At 44.1% G+C, this 21,435-nt stretch overlaps 1 protein-coding gene across 2 annotated transcripts in view; it reads right to left on the bottom strand.

Moving 5' to 3' along the window:
- ABL2 (ABL proto-oncogene 2, non-receptor tyrosine kinase) overlaps positions 1-17,024 on the bottom strand; it is a 70,433-nt gene extending 53,409 nt beyond the window's left edge. For both annotated transcript variants that reach the window (XM_084851241.1, XM_084851240.1), the window contains exon 1: positions 16,614-17,024. In XM_084851241.1, the coding sequence (XP_084707367.1) occupies positions 16,614-16,824 (211 nt within the window). In that variant the 5' untranslated portion in view covers positions 16,825-17,024. The remainder of the gene's footprint in view (positions 1-16,613) is intronic.
- Between the last annotated feature and the right edge of the window lie 4,411 nt (positions 17,025-21,435).

Raw genomic sequence — 21,435 nt, 5'->3', positions numbered from 1 at the left:
GCTGGCACACTAGCTTTAACTGTGCAAATGCACTCCTGGCCACCGCTGAAACCTGGGCATCCAGGCTCGGGGCTGAATCCAGAAGTACACCCAAGCTGCGAACCTGTGTCTTCAGGGGGAGTGTAACCCCATCTAGCACAAGTTGTAACCCTGTTCCCTGATCTACCTTTCAACTGACCAGGAGCACCTCTGTCTTGTCTGGATTAAGCTTCAATTTGTTTGCCCTCATCCAGTCCATTACTGCCGACAGACACCAGTTCAGCACCCCAACAGCTTCCTTGGAATTAGATGGAAACGAAAAGTAGACTTGGGTGACATCTGCATACTGGTGACACCGAACCCCAAAACTCCGGACAACCTCCCCCAGTGGTTTTATGTATATGTTAAATGGCATGGGGGACAAAACAGAACCTTGAGGGACTCCACAAGCCAGTGGCCAGGGAGTCGAACAGGAGTCCCCCAGCACCACCTTCTGGGTCCGCCCCTCCAAGAAGGAATGCAGCTACTGTAAAACACTGCCTCCAAGTCCCATCCCAGCAAGGCGGCCCAGATGGATACCATGGTCGATGGTATCGAAAGCCGCTGAGAGGTCCAGCAGAACCAAAAGGGACAAACTCCCCCTCTCTAGTTCCTGGCGTAGGTCATCCACCAAGGCGACCAAAGCAGTTTCTGTCCCATAACCAGGTCTGAAGCCAGATTGAAATGGATCTAGGTAATCTGTCTCATCCAGGAATCTCTGGAGTTGGGAGGCCACCACACACTCCAATATTTTGCCCAGAAATGGAATATTGGAGACTGGCCGATAATTATCCAATATAGTGGGGTTCAGGGAGGGCTTTTTTTTAATAAAGGTCTCACCACCGCCTCCTTCAAGCAGGTTGGAACTCTGCCTTGCCTAAGGGAAGCATTAACCACTCCCCTTACCCACTTGGCCAGTCCACCTCTGGCTGCTTTTATGGGCCAGAAAGGGCAAGGATCTAGAACACACGTGGTGGCTCTCACCTCTCCAAGGATCCTGTCCACATCCTCAGGCTGTACTAATTGAAAAGTATCCAACAACACTGGACAAGCAGGGGCCAAAGTTACATCCACTGGGTCTGTAGTAACTATAGCATCCAAGTCAAAGCGGATCCGAGCGATTTTGTCTGCTAAGTGCTGAGCAAATTGTTCACAGCGGGCTGTCGAGGGGTTTAAATTATCCTCTTGCAGGCTAGCATATAAAAGACCCCTAACCACTCGAAACAGCTCCACTGGACGGCTCTTGGCAAATGCAATAGTGGCAGAAAAAAATATTTTCTTTGCTGCCCATACTGCCACAGAGTAGGCCTTCAAATAGGCTCTAGCCTGTGTTCAATCGGATTCACTCCAAGTTTTCTGCCAACGTCGCTCCAGTCGTCTTCCCACTCGTTTCATCACTGCTGGCATCCTAGAAAACCAGGGTGCTGCTGCGGCTCCACTTCGTGAGAGAGGACACTCAGGAGCGATTGTGTCCACAGCCCTGGTCATTTCTCCATTCCAGAAATCGGCCAGGGCTTCGACAGAATTGCCTGCCAAAGCAACAGGAAAATCCGCAAGAGCCGTCAGGAAACCATTCAGATCCATCAGCCTCCTGGGGCGGACCATCTTAATCGCCTATCTTAAGTAGAGTTTTTAATTCTTTGAACATAATGGGGTTTAAATATTGTGTAGTTTTATTTCCTACTCAAATGTTTCCAATCAAATACTTTCTTTTGGAAGAACTTCTGAGATACTATATAGCATGTACATTTAACACGGTGTAGTTTTTCGCTATTGTTTATTAAATGCAAGTTAAACAAGCATGCTAGACCAGTCCCCAAAACCCACAACACTGGTAGACGTGTTCTAGAATGCACTCTCAGTTCAGCTGGAGCAGCAGTGAGGACCAACAGGACTGGCTAGAACCTTGCATATGTGCCTAGAATCTTCTGCAATGTACCAGGATTCTGTTATGCTCATGCATGAGACAACATGGAAAGAGATCCCTGAAGGCCAAAAGCTGGACAATGATACCTCCAGCATCAGAAGTAGCATGCCTCTGTATACTAGTTGCTGGGGAACATGAGCAGGAGAATGCTATTGTGCTCATGTCCTGCTTGTGGATTTCCCACAGGTATCTAGTGGCCACAATGGGGAGTATCCAATGCTGTTATTCCACAAACTCAAATAGCACTAGCACAGCTCCACTGAATCTTTCCATTGTGCAATCAGTTGCCCATTATGCTTGCACAACATGTTGCGCAAGAGTTATGCACAACTGCTTGTGCAACCGTGCTTCTGCAAACATAACTTTAGCTGGATTCTCCTTTTGTGCATAGTTCAGAATCTAGTTTCCACTAGCACAAGATCATTTACACTAGCGGAATGACAGTTGGATACTGCCCTGTGAGAACAGAATGCTGAACTAGACAGGCCTTCAGTCAGAACCAGCAGGGCTTATTTTCACCTGAACTGCAAGGTGTTTGATGTGCAGATTCCTATTTCAGATGCATAGAATTAACTTGGAAAAGTAAAAGAATCACAAGCCATTTTTTGTCAACTGAGACTAGCCTATATCCATCTAGGAGCCACCTTTTGATAATGATGTAAAAGCTACAGATATAAAAAGAAAGTTTTTCAAACCTATGCTCTTAGAAACAAATTAATCCTAAGGCAAATGAGCAATGTGCATATTTATAGGGCCACACTAAAACTCAGTAGTCTGAATTGGGATCATCCCAATGACAGAGCCAAAATCTTCAAAATAGTTCACCTAGAAGAAATTAAAAGACCAGAAAAGTCTGTTATAACAAGACTTCTTTCTGCATACCTTCAAACAATGAACTAAAAGCCATTCATGAACATAAGCTTTTGTTGTGTTCCAGTTTAAAGATTATTCAAGCACTAATGAAAATACAATGATTTAATCACACTGGAAGTTTAAATAGAAATTGCCATTTAGCCCAAGGGCAAGTATATCCTTACCCATCCTAGCAAAGACTCATGAAACCATGCCCTACTCCCAACAGTGGTAGCTGTATGCCAGAACTGCCCTGCCTATTGTTACTGCTGTTTGTAGGCTTTTCTCAAGCAGCAATATAACACAGAAATGATGTTCCAGTCAGTTTCACTGTGGCCCAAAATTTTCTCAAAATTCAAAGTTATAGGACAAGTCTCCTTAGTTCTGTAGTGTATAACAAAGCAATGGAAAAACAAAGCAAGTATTCTGACAAACCCTATTTGAGGACTAAAGAGACAAATACAGTTGGTTATACCCCTTTTCATCTGTGTGTTCAATCACGAGGGCTAGGATATTTTGAATACCTGACTCTAGTATATGCCATTTCTCAAATAGGAACACCAAGGGCCTCACCTATAACCGTAGCACCTCTCAGACCACATTCGCATGGCTTGTTGTTCTAGGATTTCAGGGTGGTTTGTAAACCCCCAGCGAGCCATCATCAGGTTTGTACTTAACAACCCATGCCCAGTGAGAGTAATTATGTTAGTTAGGCAGCTTGCAACCAGCACGTGCAACCACCATGGCTTATTTTCCCTCTGTGATTGTGCCAACCTGCCCTCAGTCTTATATGACAACATGGAGAAGATGGAATAAAAAAAGAATAGGGCTCACAGTGGCATAGGAAAGCAGCTGCCTGAGCTAATGAAAGTGCAAAGTTTAGGTGCTGGGTAGGAGTAGTATGAATATTTGATTTATATCCCACCCTTCCTTGCAAGAAACCCAGGGCAGCTAACAACCTATATAAAACAGTACAACATAAAACAGCATTAAAACCATAACTCTAAAATTACAAACATAATAAAATACAATAAAACTATCACTAAAATCGTTACACAAAGCCAGGGATACCTGCATGCACGGATGAAAATTGGAATTCAATCTTTCTCCTTGCCCCTACAGTTTCCTAATGAGGCATAGGGATTAACAGTAGAACAAACAAGTAAAGCTTGTGAGAATTTGAGCATTTTATTTCAAACTTGGTAATCCACTATGATATGATGTCGGACTATCAGATGGAAACCTGTAACCTATCCTTAAGACTTGCACCACGAACCAATAAGAGAGCAGAGGTAAACTGTATCATTGTTACATCTGTGAAACACCAGAAACCACGACATTGCTACCATGTTGTAAGTAATATATTTAGGATCAGGGTGGTCTGCATGAAGGCATTTTAAATAATGATCAGAATAAGAGTTCTGTTAAGACTATTACTATTTTCTAGAAGTTAAGTACATTTCTTGAAAGAAAAAGCCCACCCTTATGTTGCAGTACCACAGGGATGGTGACGCTCTGGCCTGCGGGCCTAATCTAGCCCATGGAAGGTCTCCTTTCAGCCCACCAAACCTCGCTGCATTCCTCCAGGGGCAGGCTTGGCCTCTACCCCCTACCCCCTGGAGGAATTCCCACTGCTATTTCTGATCCGAGTTCTGAGATAACAGTATGGATGCTGGTGGTGGGGAACTCTTCCCAACTTTGGCTGAGTCTGTCTCTGTGCTGCATGCAGCCGCCATGGGCATGACGTGAACTGCACAAAGCTGGGGAGTCACCAGCACCACACCTTCCTCCACTGGGGAGGATGTGGCATGGGGGTAGTGTCCCTGGTCTAGGTGTATTGGTCCCAGGAGCGTAACCAAGCCACCTGTAGTGTTAGAGAGGCCTAGAGATCCATAATGCTTGCTTACATTCATTATTAGTGCAATCCCCTTCCTAGTAAGCCTCTGAGCATGTGAAGATGAGTCAAAGGGCTGATAGTGCAGCCTAGCACATTCCAAACTAATGAGTAGAATATCTAATCAAGGACTTTCTTCTGTCTAAACATGTATAGGATTGTGCCTTAAATGGGCATTGCCTAACAATGGATGGAAATGAGCTACAACTAGAAGTCAAATTAGAGCAAGGGTAGGCAGCCTGGTGCCCCACAGATGTTGTGGGCTGCTGGCTAGGGCTGCTGGGAGTTGTAATCCAAGACATCTGGAGGGCATCAGATTACCAACACCTGCATTAGTGCATAACCAGAAGGCTGATATTTCAAATACGTTTTTGCTTGTGGAAAGTCTGTTTCTGTATAGTACTGTATATAATTCCCTCAAAATTATTTTAACAGAGGTAATAAAGGCCAGAAGCAAATGGAGGGCCTGCCTTCTGTGGGAAGGAAGAGGGTACGAACCTCAGGACTTCAGTTCAATTCCTCCTGCTACTGTAAACTCCCTGCAGGTGATCTTTGGTAAAATAGAAAGGGATCAATTTTAAATATAAAACTTTAGTACTCCGGGTTCTGAAAGTTGTTAGCAGTGTTATATTTGTAAAACTATATAACACGAGGTAACATATTACGGGTTTGCTTCCCGATTAGTATTTCTATCACCATAACAGAAGCAGGTGACTGTGGGGAACTGCCCATTCTGCACCACAATGGTTGTTGTTCACACATAACACTAAACCATGGTGCAGTTGCGAGGAGCTGCTGTTTCAAGGAAGAGACTGGAAGCTTCTGCTTCAGTTTTTGATTAACTGCAATTCTGTATTATGACCCAACCATAAACTGTGGTTAATCTACCGTAGTTAAAATTAACAACAGTTTGTCTGGGTTTGGACCTTACAACAAGCGACACACTATCCCTACGGCCATGGGTACACAATCCCATGATCTAGTATTATGTGCAAATGCAGGCACAGTGTCAGGACACTCACCAAATGGCATGGAGTTTCCATAACCCCCCCTTTCTAAGCTCAGTGACCAGGAACTTCAAAGGGAGATCAAGGGAATCAAAAGGCTCCATGACTCCTCACTGTGCCTCTTAACAGTTCAGACAAAAAACTGAACAGGTAGTTGAACTTTCTGAAGGGTCCAGAAATTTTGGCTGGCATAGTAGTCATTTGGCATGACCCTGCACCAAAGCCTCATCTCTGATATCACACTTCTATTCAGAGGCAGGTGTCATTGAAGCACACTGCTCAAGTCAGAGAGAATCTTTCCCTCTCCACACAAGAGCTCAGGGGAAGAGTAAGGGAATGTCCATGTCATGCTACACAAGTATTCTCCTGATCACAGCATAAGGGAAAATCCCTGTCCTGAGCAAGGGCTCCCACTGCAGCCTCCTCCTCACCCCTTCCCACCCCAGCAACAGCAGTGCTAATCTTATGAACCATCACCTCCACCCTTTTTGGCACAGGCTGGTGCTCAGTGCAAAAGCTATCACAGGCCACCCTGCAACAATCCCTTTTTCAATCAGGCAAGGCTAAAATGGATAGGACTGTGCTGGCTGAGCAGCTGCAGCTCATATACTGAGCACAGACTAGTGCCAAAAGTTGCTGGAAACAGAAGGCAGTGGCAATGGCTTATATGCCATCACTGACAAGCAAGGATTAGGCAGGAGGTGCACAGCTCAGCACATGTATGGGGACCAGGGGTGGGGCTGCCACACTCAGCGGGGGAAATGATCTGCTTGTCATTATAAGCACATTTGTAGAGTCCTGCATTTGACACACAATAAAGGATTATGGAATTCATTTCCTTGTCAAATGCCTGAGCAGTTCTGGCCCTGCAAGCTGGCTGGCTGGGACACTGTCTGGGAACCATACGTACACCACACTGAGCCCTGCAGACAAAAATCAAAGTGTACTGAATAAATGGACACTCTTGCCACATCACATCTTGCCGTTCTGGATCTGTTCAAAACAGGAACTGCCATCTGAGGGTAGATTCAAAGTATCTGTAAATTGACTGAAGATTGTCTCTTTGACTGCATAACAGAGTAACAGACAATCCTGACAATATGCTGTTTGCTGACTTGTGTTAAACTGATTGTGCGAACCAAGGGTGGGCATCTTGTTTTTGGATTGAAACTTCTATCAGCTCTACCCAGCACAGCCAGTGGTGAAGGAGGGGCACACATTGCCACCCCTGGTGTAAACAGTCTATCTGTGAAAGAAGTATAATGTGGCAATTGTAAATTCATGTAAAACTAGAACCTGCAATTTGTATTTCCATGGAAAGGAGACTCCATGACACTTGTTGTGAGCTGCTTTTGACCCTTTTTAATACAAATCAAACAGCATATTGTAAGAACTGGTTTGTAAACTAGCAGTTTCGAATAGTATAATCCCCATCCCACAAAACCCAGCTGGGATTTCACAAAACTGCAGCTTTCCCCTTATCAAGTGCAAAAGAAGCTGATAAAAAACCAGAGTGAGCTAACCAATAAGAAAATTGACTTGGATTTGGGTGCAAGCATCACCTCTGCCATAGGCTGTAGGCAAACTGCTTCCTCTAAGCCCCTGTTCTTTATCTGTAATAGGGAAATAATGGCAACTTCTCTTTCAAGATGATTGAGAGGGTGAAACAAAGATGACAAAGTACTTTTGCTATATCAGTGAGTAATAGTTGCTAAAGCCATGACTTTCCTAAAAAATAGGAATCCAGGAAGGCTCTGTGGGCAGGATAGGTACGCTCAATTTTTTTTTTTTATTGCATTTATATCCCGCCTTTTTTCCTCTTGCAAGGAACCCAAGGCGGCTTACATTATCCTCCTCCTCTCCATTTTATCCTCACAACAACCCTGTGAGTTAGGTTGGGCTGAGAGTCTGTGACTGGCCCAAAGTCACCCAGTGAGCTTCCATGGCTGAGTGGGGACTAGAACCCAGATCTCCCGGCTCCCAGTCCAACACTCTAGCCACTACACCACACTGGCGTGTACACCACGCTCAAAAGGCCAAAGTTTCCCCCCCCTGGTGTAGAAACTAGTAATTGATTTTGGTGACAAGTGGAAACTCCATGTTCAGAAACTTCATGCCATCTAATACCAGATGCTGGGAGAGCAACAGCAATGGAGGGCTGTTGCATTTCTTTCTCTCTAGTGCTCTTTCCAGTAACATCTAGTTGGAGATAGTGGGAAAAAGGAACCTGGGCTAGATGGAACTTTTGTGTGATCCATCAGGGCTTTCTGAAGTACTACACAAACTGTACAATTACTACAGTTTGTACAATTCGGTAACACCAATTTTCAGAAAGGGATCTAGGGAGGATCTGGGAAATTACAGGCCAGTTAGCTTAACATCTGCTCTGGGTAAACTAGCTGAAGGCATTATTAAAGATAAAATTAGTAAGCATATAGAAGGCCAAGCTCTGCTGAAAAAGAATCAACACAGCTTCCACAAAGGTAAATCTTGTCTCATTAACCTTTTACAGTTCTCTGAGAGTGTCAATAAACATATAGACAAGGGTGACCTGGTAGACATTGTTTATTTGGACTTCCAAAAGGCTTTTGACAAAGTCCCTCACCAAAGACTCCTGAAAAAACTTAGCAGTCATGGAATAAGACGAAAGGTCCTCCTATGGATCAGTAACTGGTTAAAGAACAGAAAGTAGAGAGTAAGAATAAATGGTAAATTCTCTCAATGGAGAGAAGTAAATAGCAGGGTCACACAGGGATCTGTATTAGGACCAATGCTTTTTAACCTGTTCATAAATGATCTGGAACTAGGAGTGAACAGTGAAGTGGCCAAGTTTGCGGTTGACGCCAAATTATTTAGGGTGGTTAAAACAAAAAGGGATTGTGATGAGCTCCAAAAGGATCTCTCCAAACTGGGAGCATGGGCATCTAATACGGTTCAATGTAAGCAAGTATAAAGTGATGCACATTGGGGCAAAAATCCCAACTTCAAGTATAACCTGATGGGATCTGAGCTAGCGGTGACTGATCAAGAAAGAGATCTTGGGGTTGTGGTGGACAGCTTGATGAAAATGTCAACCCAGTATGTGGCTGCTGTAAAAAAAAAAAAAGGCAAACTCCATGTTAGGCATAATTAGAAAAGAAATTAAGAATAACACTGCCAATATCATTCTGCCCTTATACAAATCTATGGTGCGACCACACTTGGAATACTGTGTACAGTTCTGGTGACCACACCTAAAAAAAAGATATTGTAGAGCTGGAGAAAGTGCAGAAAAAGTCAACTAAAATGATCAAGGAGCTGGAGCATCTCCCCTAAGAGAAGAGGTTACAACAGCTGGGATTGTTTAGCTATGAAAAAAGGAGGATAAGGGGAGACATGATAGAGGTCTACAAAATTATGCACAGTATGGAGAATGGGGATAGGGAGTCATTTTTCTCCGCCTCTCAAAATAGTAGAACCTGGAGTCATCCAATGAAGCTGACTGGTGGGAGATTCAGGACAGATAAATGGAAGGACTTCTTCACACAGCACCTAGTCAAACTATGGAATTCACTACCACAGAATGTAGTGATGGGCACCAATTTGGATGTCTTTAAAAGGGAATTAGAGAAATTCCTGGAGGAAAAGCCTATCAGTGCCTACTAGGCTTGATGGCTATGTGCTACCAGAGGCAGTGAGCCTATGTACACCAGTTGCTGGGGAACATGGTAGGAGGGTGCTGTTGCATTCATGTCCTGCTGGTTCTGGATTGGTTCTTGGTCAACAGCTGGTTGGCCAGTGTATGAACAGAATGCTGGACTAGATGGACCCTTGGTCTGATTCAGCCAGGCTCTTCTTACATTCTTACTATCTGAGCCTACACTTGCAAGGCACCAGAAGCTAGTGTAGTGTAGAGGCTGTGTAATAAAACAGGAAGTTGTGAGTTCATAAAAGACTCACCTCGGCCACTGTCTATAGCCACTATCTCAAGCCTCAATCTTCAAATAACCCATGATGCTGAGGTTCATATGACACAACAAGCTGTGGCACACCTCCCCCCCCTGCCACTGCTTGTATATTCAAAATGGCACCCAGTGCACATCTCAGAGCCCCATGGGTTAATTTAACCCATGGTGGCTTATGATGTGCGAACCAGCCCACTGACAGAACTGAGAGATACTACTAATACATGTGGAAGTTTGTTTGAATATACATTCACCTCACTGGTCCAATATGCATTTATTTTTTTCCAGCTGCTTCAGGCCACTTAATTTAAGAGGGGTGGCCTTGGCACTGCTTTTCTCTACCATAGATTCTGCTTTTGGAGGCCTTGATGATAAGCCTGGCTTTAACATTATCTTCCTTTACTTTCATATACGCAAACATTGTGAAAATCCCACTCCTCAAGAGAGACATGACATTGTTTATTCCTCCTGTACCAAAAGCTTGTACAAGTACCAAACTTCAGGTCCAGGAAGGAAATCTGGAAGTACACTCAGCATAATTGCAAGCAGCTCCTGTAGTAGGAACAGCCACATTAGAGCCTCATTTTCTCAGTCACAACATACCTAGTATCATATAGTAGCTACCATACATTTTACTTCCAAACAGTTTACAAGTGTTAAACACACAGCAAAGTGTCTTTATTACACAGGGTGGAAAACTGTCACAGAAAATGTGTATTGATTGCCTGTGGCGTGCTATGGTCCATGGGGTCACGAAGAGTCGGACACGACTGAACGACTGAACAACAACAACAAGGCCCTAATGGTATTACTACCACAAATTCCATTTGACAAAAAATATCTGAGTAAATGCACACATACAGTTGGTCATGAAATATACTGTAAAACATCTGAACAGTAACCCTTAAGAAAGCAAGATGGATTGTCCAGTAATTCATATTTCTCCATTTGCTATTTAAACAGAAATATCTTTAAGTTTTGCTAATGCAGCCTCCTGTGCCAGCATTCTGTAGGCCTTGGATGCAAGCCCATACACACTCTAATTGCATGCTTACAGAATAGTACTCTGGGAAGCTCAGGGTCTTATGCTGTGATCTAGCCCAGCAACCTACTATGGGATGTGTGCACTGAGGCCTCATGCCCATCTCCAGGTAGAGTGAATACAGGTGTGCAACACTGGTAATTGGTAGGCAATATGAAACTTCTGGATTGGCCAGGCCTGGTCTGGTATTAATAAAAGAAACCTGGCTTTCTGCCTTTCTTGGTTGTGGACCGCAAGCTGAACAGACCCTTCAAGACTAGATTCAGGTACGGTTGCCCATAAACACTAGCCCAGCCCTAACACCCAGGCTCTTCCCCTTGTAGGGTGACATGGGGGGAGACCCCAATGTTTGTGTAATACTGATGCAGAAGTTTTTTAGTTGTACAAAGCTCATCACCAGATTGCCCAGAAAATGAGAAGCATTTCTACCTTAAACTATCTGCACTGAACACAAGTAGTGATCAATCAGCAACATAACCCCAGCTGGAATGCTCCTACTCCAGTAGAAAAGATGAAAGATTACTCAGAAGGTTCCAGTTTTGAGAGAAAAGATGAGAGTATTAAGTGCCATCTAAAACGGGAATTCTTGGGTGGTGGGATCAAGATATTGGAAGCAAAAGCAGTACTAGACACAGAAGATGTAAGAATAAGGAAGGTGGGTGAAGACAACCAAGGGAAAGAGAAATTCTCCTGCCATGGCAAGTGATTTGCTAGTTCTCTAAATGTACTCAAGGCTTGGATTGCTAACTGGCACAATTAAAAATTGTTTAAATGCAAGAGCACAGCATGGACAGCATTCTTTATAATAGGTTTTCTCCCAGCTGACAAAGTTCTAGTTTCTAAAGCATTAATTAGCTTTAGGTTCAAGGGCCAATTCCAGGAGAGCTAGAATATCTCTAAAGTGATGCTATAAGCCTACTCCTGCAACCGTAACACACTTAGTAGCTAGTTAGCAGCCCCACATGAATTCAGCTATGGATATGTGAATGAGTGGGGGAATTAAGCAAGCTAGTTTACTCCAACTTTGTGGCCAGTAGTGCCTGACTCTATTGGACTGAGAGCCTTACATGATGCATAAATACAAAGGATTTTTATTGTAACAAATCAACAAACATCTCTGGAACAGTATCATAATACCTTGTGACTAAAAGTTACAAGACAGTAATTTTTAGCTGGTCCTAATGAAGGTATTATACTCTTTCTGCTTCAATTTTCTGTATTAGACCATCAGAACTGCCTGTATTTTCTGTAAACTCTATGTTCCTTAATTGCAGAGCTAGGGAAAAGATGCTGGGAAGCAACCTCAACTTAGAAACTACTTTCTTTGTTTGATGTCAACAAACCCAGAGTTGTTCACTTATTGTGCTTGAGATAAAAATCACAGAGCTAACAACCCAACATGTGAACTGAAGAAGGTGCACAGAATCTCTAACCAAAGGAAATGGGAAGCACTCTTCATTCCTGCTTGTCCATGACAAAAAAGGGGGAGACACTGGAACTCCAGCATTACAGAGCTGATAAAACATGCTCAATCCACCCTTTTTGAGGAGTGTGAAAGAAAGCCATGAGTCCTGGCCAATGGAAGGGGACTTCCTTCCCCTCCCCTGCATACAGTGCAGACAGAACAACAGAGTAGCAATTCATGCACTCCAACACTTTAGGTTCAGATAGTTGCACTGTTTGGGCCCATTTCAACCATTACACAGACACAAAAAGAGGCTTGCCACTGCACATATTCTCAACAGAGGGCTGTAACCAAGCATGGCTCCTTTAAGTGCGTACTGATATGATGTGGAATTAGTTAACAAATTAAAGGTTGGAATAAAACTATCTTATAAACTTTTAAAGACCTCCACTCCATCACATCCTCTATTCTGCAAGTTATAGATGTCAGACATAGGGAGAGACAAAAGTTGTTGCTATAACATACTACAGGCTCTTTGGGAACTCCCCAAATTAGCCTTTGGTAATTAAGACACTATTATTTCCCCTTCAAGGCACACTAGGGCTGACTTTATGCACAGTGGATCCTCAACCTCAGCTGACGTTTCAAGAATAGCAATCTTTTCCTGACCCATATACAAAAGCAGCACCAGACATAGTTTAAATCCCAGGCATCCCACCCTGCACACTGACCATTACTCAGACCATGACCCTGCACACTGAGTGTCACTCAACCCATGACCACTAGCTATTTAGCTAATGTACCAGAATTTCTTGTACTCACACCAATCTATCATTCTAATGTATATGTAGGAATGATAGCTTTGAGGTTGAGGCCTGCAGAACAATATCTGTGGGAGAGTATTGACTGCTAGGGACCCAAAGGAAAACAGTCCATGCAGGGAAGGTTCCAACCAGCATGCGTATAAAATATCTGAAACATTTGCTTTTCATTTTAAAGTTAAAACATATGTAACAGTAGTAGATCACAACACTTGTGGGTCTATTAACAATTCTTATGTCGAAATTGGCATATCAGAATTTCTTAATGAATACCTCTGTCCTAGGGCGTGGCAGCATAAACAGTCCAAAAAGAGTTCATTGCAATTATATTTAAAGAGGTTTCAGAAACTGACTCAGGTGCCTTAAACTGACATCCTCACCAAGATGCAATGCCAAAACTGGATGCATTTGCCAAATTACAAATGGTACCAACCCTCTCAGTCTGACAGAACTTTATGTTAAAACAAGTTCCTTTCCCAGGCTTACTATAGATATTAACATGTTCAAATTCTGTCTTCCCAATATAATTACTACCTGTAAACTGTAATAAAGCAAGAATTAAAATCAATATTTGTCTTTAGGTGTGCTTTGTGTTCAGCTGTAGAATGTCAGTAAATTACTTCTGATACCATTAGTAATGCAAAAATTCTTAGCCTCTTATTCAATCAGATAAGGGCAATTCCAATTATAATGCCTATCTTGCACTAAGGAGCAACTATTTACAACCTCCAAAATTAACTGAACACACCATCTTAATGATGCCATCTTTGCACCAGGTCCAGACAGCAAGGTGCAGAGAAGGAACAGCTGAAAGGCGGTTGCTTACCCGCTCCCTGCCAGAAAGAACACTTAGCTCCAATTCCTGGGACTGCAAAGCAGAAGGGAACACTCTTGCATTATCCATCAGCCAGGGGGCTAAGGAGTGTGTGTGTGTGTGTATTATTACAATCTATTGTAAGCCACTTTGAGGATCATTCAGTCAAAAGGACCACTGTACTTGCTAACCTGTTGTCTGTCAAGCCACTGTCCAAGAAAGTACCCTGCAGGAGTGAGTGGCTGGCAATCCCACAAGTGTCTTTTCCTATTAGTATCTACTGTACCCTAGAGGCTCTGCAGTAAAAGTTATGATATAGTTACATGTTTCTTTGTTGCAATGGAGTGATAGACAGGGATTCCTTTTCCACCCCAGTGTGGATTGGCTCCAGCTAGCCTCAGCATGAGGCTCTGAGAAAGAGCAGGCAGGGAGCTTGATGGGATCAGGCCAATGGCCACTCCTCTCTCTACTCAATCAGGTATCTGAACTGTAGGGCCAGGTCTCTCAGGACACACAAGTAGGATGAGTGCAGCTGCCATGGTGTATGAAGCTGTCAGTTGGTGGGGAGTTTCAATTTCCAGAGAACCCTGGAGTTGCTCGAAAGTGTTCCTCAATGAGGAAAATCAGTAAATATGGGCAAGCTTCCTTAAAAGACTTTCACACCAATGCTCATCTTCCCTTGCAATGTACACTCACAGAGAAGCCATCAGTGTGCTCTACTCATAAAATGCAGAGAAAGTGTGTTGGACAGACCTGAACAGATCTGGCCTGTGTTCCCTATAACACACCCAGAATTCTGTGAAATACTCAGAGGTTCCATAGCAGTCAAGTTTACATGGAATGGGTTTTTTAAGGCAAAAATTTGAAAACCACCACTTTAAATTAGGATACTTCTGTATCCTACAGCAGTAGCATCACTCTAAATATAAACACAATCAGCTCCCCTTGGTCAGGTACTTGCTATCCACCTACAAGTTGAACATGAAGCAGCATCATAGGTATGGATCTCAATTTAGAGATCTGCAAGATCAGAATGCAACAGAGATAGCCTGAACTTAGAAGTTATTGCCAAACATGGTGAAGTACATAATAGGTATTTCAAATGACCAAACTCCATTCAAGTTTGGAAATTATCTGGTGGCATCTAGCTAAATAGATATCCTTTGGCCAACTACAAGCTCAGACACAGAATATCCTAAGCAACTAACTAAAAAATGGTGACAGGTGCCTACTTGGGCTTTCCATAGAAACTTTTAAAGAGACAGTTCTGACCACCAACAGTGATAAAGGAGAAATGTTACATGAACTTAGAAGAGAACACAATGTTGCAGAATTGCTACTGTGCTACATAAAGCCTCAGATCATGAAATAATAGTAATGAGAGAAGAAACCAACAATGCTTTCTTACCTTGCTGAACCAATGTGTTTCTGAGTGGCACTACATCTCTCAAAGGCATATCACAGCCTCCCAGCTAGAGATGCCAACTTTCTCTCAAGAGAGCCAACATTCTCAGTTCTCTTCTACCCTCATCCCTGCCAGTAAAGGTCATCGTGAAGCAGTTTGTTAATCTAAGAACAGCAGAGCTGGCATTGCAATCGCTCCAAAGAATGCCCGAAAGGAGGCCCGATAAACAACCACAAAACATCAAAATCTAAAATGACAGAATGTCTGGGGCACCTTCTGGGCTGTGTAACATGAAATATCAGTTGCTGCACTTTGCAACAGGAACCTTACCAACATTAGCACAACTTTATCGTGTCAAAGAAGTCACCTTGAATGGGATCTTGTAAAAGAGGAAGAAAACCCACCAACTGATAGGGAGGCACTAAAGGATGAGAGAAAGTTGAGCAGGGATACCACTTCAAGAGTGTTGCATATGTCCAAACAGATTTTGGCAAACAGGGAGGACAAGTTTCACAACAAAAGGACCAGAGGCCTGCTGTGGACTATATTCAAATTGCAAACAAAACCGTGCATTTGTTGTGGCTTTTTAAACAACCTCCTAACGGCTGCAATCAAAACAGGTCATTGCAAAGGGATGTGTGCTTTTGGCATACACCTGTAATACACATTTAAATGGCCTTAGAACAACAGTCATTTAGTGTGTAGATCCAGCAAGCTGACTAGAGATATTAGTGACTCCAAGGAATTATCAGATCTGCTCTAAATTCCGGAAGGGTAGCCAAGTTGTGTGTTGTGGAACAAACAAGAGCATTCTCTGGCACTTACGGCAAAATCCTATACCCGTCCACTCAGAAATAAATCTCACTGATTTTAATAGGGCTTACTCCCACATAAGTAACTACATGATTGCAGCCTTAGAAGACTAACACATTTACTATGGGCGAAGGCATCCGGAACTAAAGCTTACTGTATCAAACACATTAAGTGGTCACCAAAGTACTTAAGCAGTGGTGTGAAATCACAGAATGATGCTCACAAGTTTAAGAGGAATTCTGAAAAAGAATCAATTAAGTTTAATGGAAAATAGGTTTTCGTTGACGGCTATAAACCATGATCACTGAACTGGAACCTCCAAAGCCACAGCATACCTGTGAACGTCAGATGCTACGAGGACACACCAGGGAGAGAGACTGCTGCCTTCGTGCCTACTTGGGCGCTTCCCAGAGGCATCTGACGGGCAAGCTAGACTGTACAGACCTTTGTCTGATCCAGAACGACAATTCTTCACGTTTTTAGCAGGGGCGGGGGCGAACGCCAAGCCTCCCTCAATGGCGCCTCTCTGGAGATGAGGAGGAAGCCCCCCCACACACACACACAGCCTCCGCTTCAGTGCCACACCCACTTGCTTCCAGCATCGGCGGCAACTCCCTCTCCCCCCTCCCCCCCACCCTTCTTTCGTCGCCTCAGTCCGCTTCCCACCTTACCGTGCTGGGTGAAGATATTGAAGCCGCTCTCGGCGCCTCGGGGAGCGGCCGCCTCTCGCCTCCGGCTGGCGGGCCTGGCTGCGCTGCCGCTGCTCCCCCGGAGCCCCTTGGGCTGTGGCTGTGGCTGGGAAAGAGGCGGCGGCGGCTGCGGAGGCTGCTGCTGGAGCGCGGCGGCGCCCGGCTCTCCGACGCGGCCCACCTGCTGGCCCATCCCCGTTCTGCTCCCGTGCTGGGCCCCCGCCAGAGCCCTCGGCCTCCTGCTCTCGTTCACATGCCGCCGCTTCTGGAGCCGCACCCGGCGAAACCCGGCTCCCCACAGGGCTGCCTTGCCTCCTTCCTCCTCACAACCGTCCTCCGGACAGGCCCTCACGGACTCGCCCCCTCAGCCGCCGCCGCCGCCATCTTAACCACAGAGCTCAGGGGCCGGAGACAGAAGGACTCCCTCTCGACCACCCTTCCCACCTCCGGTCCTCCAGGGGCGTCCGTTGCTCCGCCTCCTCCTCCTCTAATTGCCGCCCCGCCTCCACGATTGGCTCCGCCCCCAATCCCCACAGCCCCTCTGTTGTCTCTGGCCTGCCCCGCCCCTATGCCCCTCCCCCCATATTCGGCGTTCTGGGAAGACAGTCGGGGATGGGGGAAATAAATTAAAAGATACATATAAGACGGATAACTATTCTCATATCTAGGATGAAAAACCAAACATATTAAGGGCGCAATCCTATGCATGTTTAGTCAAAGAAAAGGCCTACAACTCCCAGCATGCCCCAGCCAGCAAGGCTGGCTGGGGCATGCTGGAAGTTGTAGGCCTTTTCTCTGTCTAAGCATGCATAGGATTGCGCCCTTAATCATGATTTAATGTGACTAATACGTATTCTCTCAGGTCTAAGATACCCAGGAGGAAAAGCCAGATACACTGAAATTAATGTATTGATATTCAATAAATTGTTTTTTAAAACATCCATTAAGCGCAGAGGGATACATTAGGAACAATTTCCTTAAAAGGAAATCGTTTTTATGTGTTCCCCGTTCAGTAAAAGGGAATTGTTTTGTTTTAATGGAAATATTTTTAATAATAATTCTTATGAAATATCTTCTGTTTGTGTAACATGTTCAATCTACAAAGAATGCTTCATTGGGCAAAATGGGAAGGTATATTTTCAGGTTTCCTTTTACAGCAGCAAGCCTAAGTATGCTGGCATTCTTCTGAGTAAGCTTGCTGAAGATTGCGTTGCATAACATGGCCAGAGTGGGAAAGGAGATGGACATGTGTGGAGAAATGCTTACTCACAGGTGACGAACTATGCTTGAACATAATCATTTGTTCTGAGTGAGTTCCTAGTTGAACAAAAGCCAGGAAACCATCATACAATCAGTGGTTGGGAGAAGGGGGGGGCGCTTCTGGGGAACCCTGGAATGCCAGATTCGGATCCTCGGAGAGCTGGGTTTGGCTGCCAGGCCTGAGGTTCTACACCCCTAACTTAATAGCTCTGTTGCTGAATAGGGCTGTAGCCAATAAGTTGCTGAATAGGGTTGCTGAATAGCCCTGTTGCTGAATAGGGTTGCTGGATAGCCTGTTATTGAATAGGGTTGTAGCCAATATGGTTTTTTTGAGGAAATAAGCAGGAATATTTAAAAAATAATAGAGACTGTCAAGTTGCCTTGGAAACGGTGTGGGACTTCTTCAAGGCTGTAATTCAAGGCAAATGTATCACTGTGGCTTCATGTTATGAAACAGTGGGAAGCTGAGAGTGCTGTTATACTGAGTCAAATTCAAGGAATAGAAAACAGGCACAACACATTTGGAGGGAACAAGGCACAGCTGTCTCCGCAGGAACAATCAAACCTAGATCTTCTGGAGACTAATGAAACACTGAAGGAGTTGTTATATCTCCAAAAAATGTTTCTCAGCAAGAGGCACAAGTAAGTAAGTTTTTAACCAGATGCCTTTGTGCTAAGCTTATACTGGGTAACATGGCATCATACAAAAGGAACACCATCAGTTAACCACTAGAGAACCTGGAAAACTTTGCCAGGTATTATTCAAAGCTTTACTCATATGAGAAACCTTCAAGTGAGGCAGTGGGAGAGTCAGTATGTTAACAATCAAAAACCACTTTCTAGGGAAAACAGTTTTTATGCATAGGGAGATTACAAGTAAAGGAGTAGTGATTATAATTGTTAAAGGCTTAAAAGAACAACAAGGCCACAGGAACAGAGTGCTTCCTAGCATAATTTCTAGCAAAAAATTTTAGAGCATCCTAACCTGGCTGCCCTACATAATGGGATTTGCAAGAGCATGTGATTCCAACCATGTGGAATCCTTAAACCTATCAACCAATGTCCTTTTGCATGGCTGGCTGGGGAATGCTGGGAATTGTAGGTCTTTTTTCTGTCTAAACATGCATAGGATTGCGCCCTTAATTTCCATTCTTGCTACTAGATTAAACAAGATCATAGGACAATGCATAGGAAAAAGCAGTTACATACCACACATAAAGGCACATAGTGAATAAACATTAGGGACAAATGTAACAAAAACACACTTCTTTAACAATACTGTCTCTCAATATATATATATATATAAATTATTTGGTTGTTTAGAGAGAAACTATCTGTTAAAGCATATGAACTTCAGCATAGGTTTCCTCTAGGCAATCAAGGTCCTCTGATACCCTCATAGGTCATGTAAAAATGAAGGCCAAAAAATGGCCTTGAGTGCCATTTTTTGGTAGAAAGGCAGGGTACAAATCAAATCAATACACTTCAGATCAGATTGCTTCCAGGTAAACCAGGAGACACAACAGGGGTGTCTTTTCCTTAGAGATATGATTTGCACTTTAGCAGCAGCCATATGAAGTTATCTCAGAATTAAGCGGGTTAGCCTGGGCACAGATGAATACAAAATCTATTTTTTCACAGATGTATGTATTGTATTATTATTTATTACATTTATATCCCACCTTTCTTCCATCATGGAATTCAAGGTGGCTACATGTGGTTCCCAGGTCGTGTCCCCTCCAAGCACTGACCGGACTCAGACCTGCTTAGCTTCAGCAAGGTGTCTGCCTCACATGCCTTCAGACCACGACATGACCATGATGCTGTCCTCTATATGACAAATCCAGGCACCAGAGGAAATTGCCTAGAGGAAACCTATGCTGAAGTTCATATGCTTCAAAATTATTGAAGCAATTATTGAAGCAAAAATTATCGATTATTATTGTTGTTCAAAATAAAGTAATGATGTATGGTGCAGTCAGTGTATGGATTAAATCAATTACGGCAAATCTGAGTTTCTATCTGTTAACATCCTGCACTGTGCAGGATGCCAGCTCATCAGCCTGTAGATACAAGACCCTGGAGGGACTTGGGCATCCACATAACCACTGCTCAGGAGGATCCAATTAATTCTATGAAAATTAGTTTGCTCAGCTAAATCTGGCCTATATAACCAAGGTACTTTATACCTGAGCTGGCTCATGTACATACAAGCAGTCAAAATTATCATCCTTCCCCAACCTGGTGCCTGCCAGATGTTGTGGACTAGAACTCCCATCAGCCCCAGCCACAGGGTCAGGACTTCTGAAAGTTGTAGTCCAAAACATCTGGAGGATGCCATGTAGAGGAAGGCTGAGCTTCTTTTGTATTGCCAGTTCCCACTTCCCAGGCTCCAAAGGTTTTTACTCCAGGGGCTAATCCATGAACACTCCATGTCCAACATTTGGTTTTTGAGTCAAATAAGTATTAATAGCTAGGTGTCTAGAAGTCTCACTAGTTTTTGAGGCATTTCCTATTTCAGGGGTGTTACCTCATATTTCTATAAACATGGAGTCTCTGGTTGAATCTACACATAGCAGTTTTATTGGCACCCATTGGTGTCATGTGCAGCAATAGTTATCATTGCAGTATGATAATGGTAAAACTGCTGTGTAGATTCAGCCTCTGAATGTTGGTCAAAAGGACATTTCCTATGTGAGCAAGTGACTGAAAGATCTAGTCATAATAATTGAAATGTGCCTTGGAATATGGATTTCTCCTCCCTTTCCCTCCTTCTCCCTTAACTTAATAACTTTCATAAACTTTGCATGGCAGTCTGGCTGTATGAATAAGGTGGAAGGTGAACTGCCTGGGGTTAACTGGTAAGACTCAGGTTACAGTAGTACCATACCTATCCTTTGGCTGTCTTTACATGAGGCATTTATAGTGCATTCGTGATTGGCCATTCACGGACGTTTGCAGTTCCATTACATGACGCTATTATCCAGGGCCCCTCCTGCGTTATCCCTGGCAAAAAATGTAGTTAAAATAGACAGTTTAAGGGTGCAATCCTATGGCCACTAGTCAGTGGCAAGACGGCCGGCCATAGGATAGGTCGGTTCCCTGAGAACTGACCTCCACCCCCTCCTGCACTGCCTCATAGGCAGCGCAGAACGGCCCTGCACTCTGCGCTCGTAAGAGAAGCACAGAGCGGTGAAAACGGGGCATTCCTGGGGGCGGGCCGGGGCAGGGAGGGCAGAAGTGCCATTCCAGTGCTTCCTAGGTGTCGTCCGGCATCTGCCCCCACCCACTCCAACTTCCTACAGCTAGACAGCTGAAATCGTCTTGTCTAGCCATGAATGCGGGGCGGCTGAAACGCGGAGGGGACAATCCCCTCCACACTGCTCCTGCCCTGCAATGGATAGGCAGTTGCCTCCGAGTTCTGAGGCGGCCGCCTATCCAGATAGGATTGCACCCAAAATGAGGTATTTAAGAACAACGGGGTGGACCACCATTTTTCAGCCACTAGATGGCACTGTTTTTCATTGAAAGATATACGGGTTGG

The sequence above is a fragment of the Heloderma suspectum genome, chromosome 4 (assembly GCF_057233095.1).
Source record: "Heloderma suspectum isolate Gila_16-S chromosome 4, 16-S_ref, whole genome shotgun sequence".
Taxonomy (NCBI): domain Eukaryota; kingdom Metazoa; phylum Chordata; class Lepidosauria; order Squamata; family Helodermatidae; genus Heloderma; species Heloderma suspectum.
This window is presented reverse-complemented; position numbering and strand designations above follow the sequence as displayed.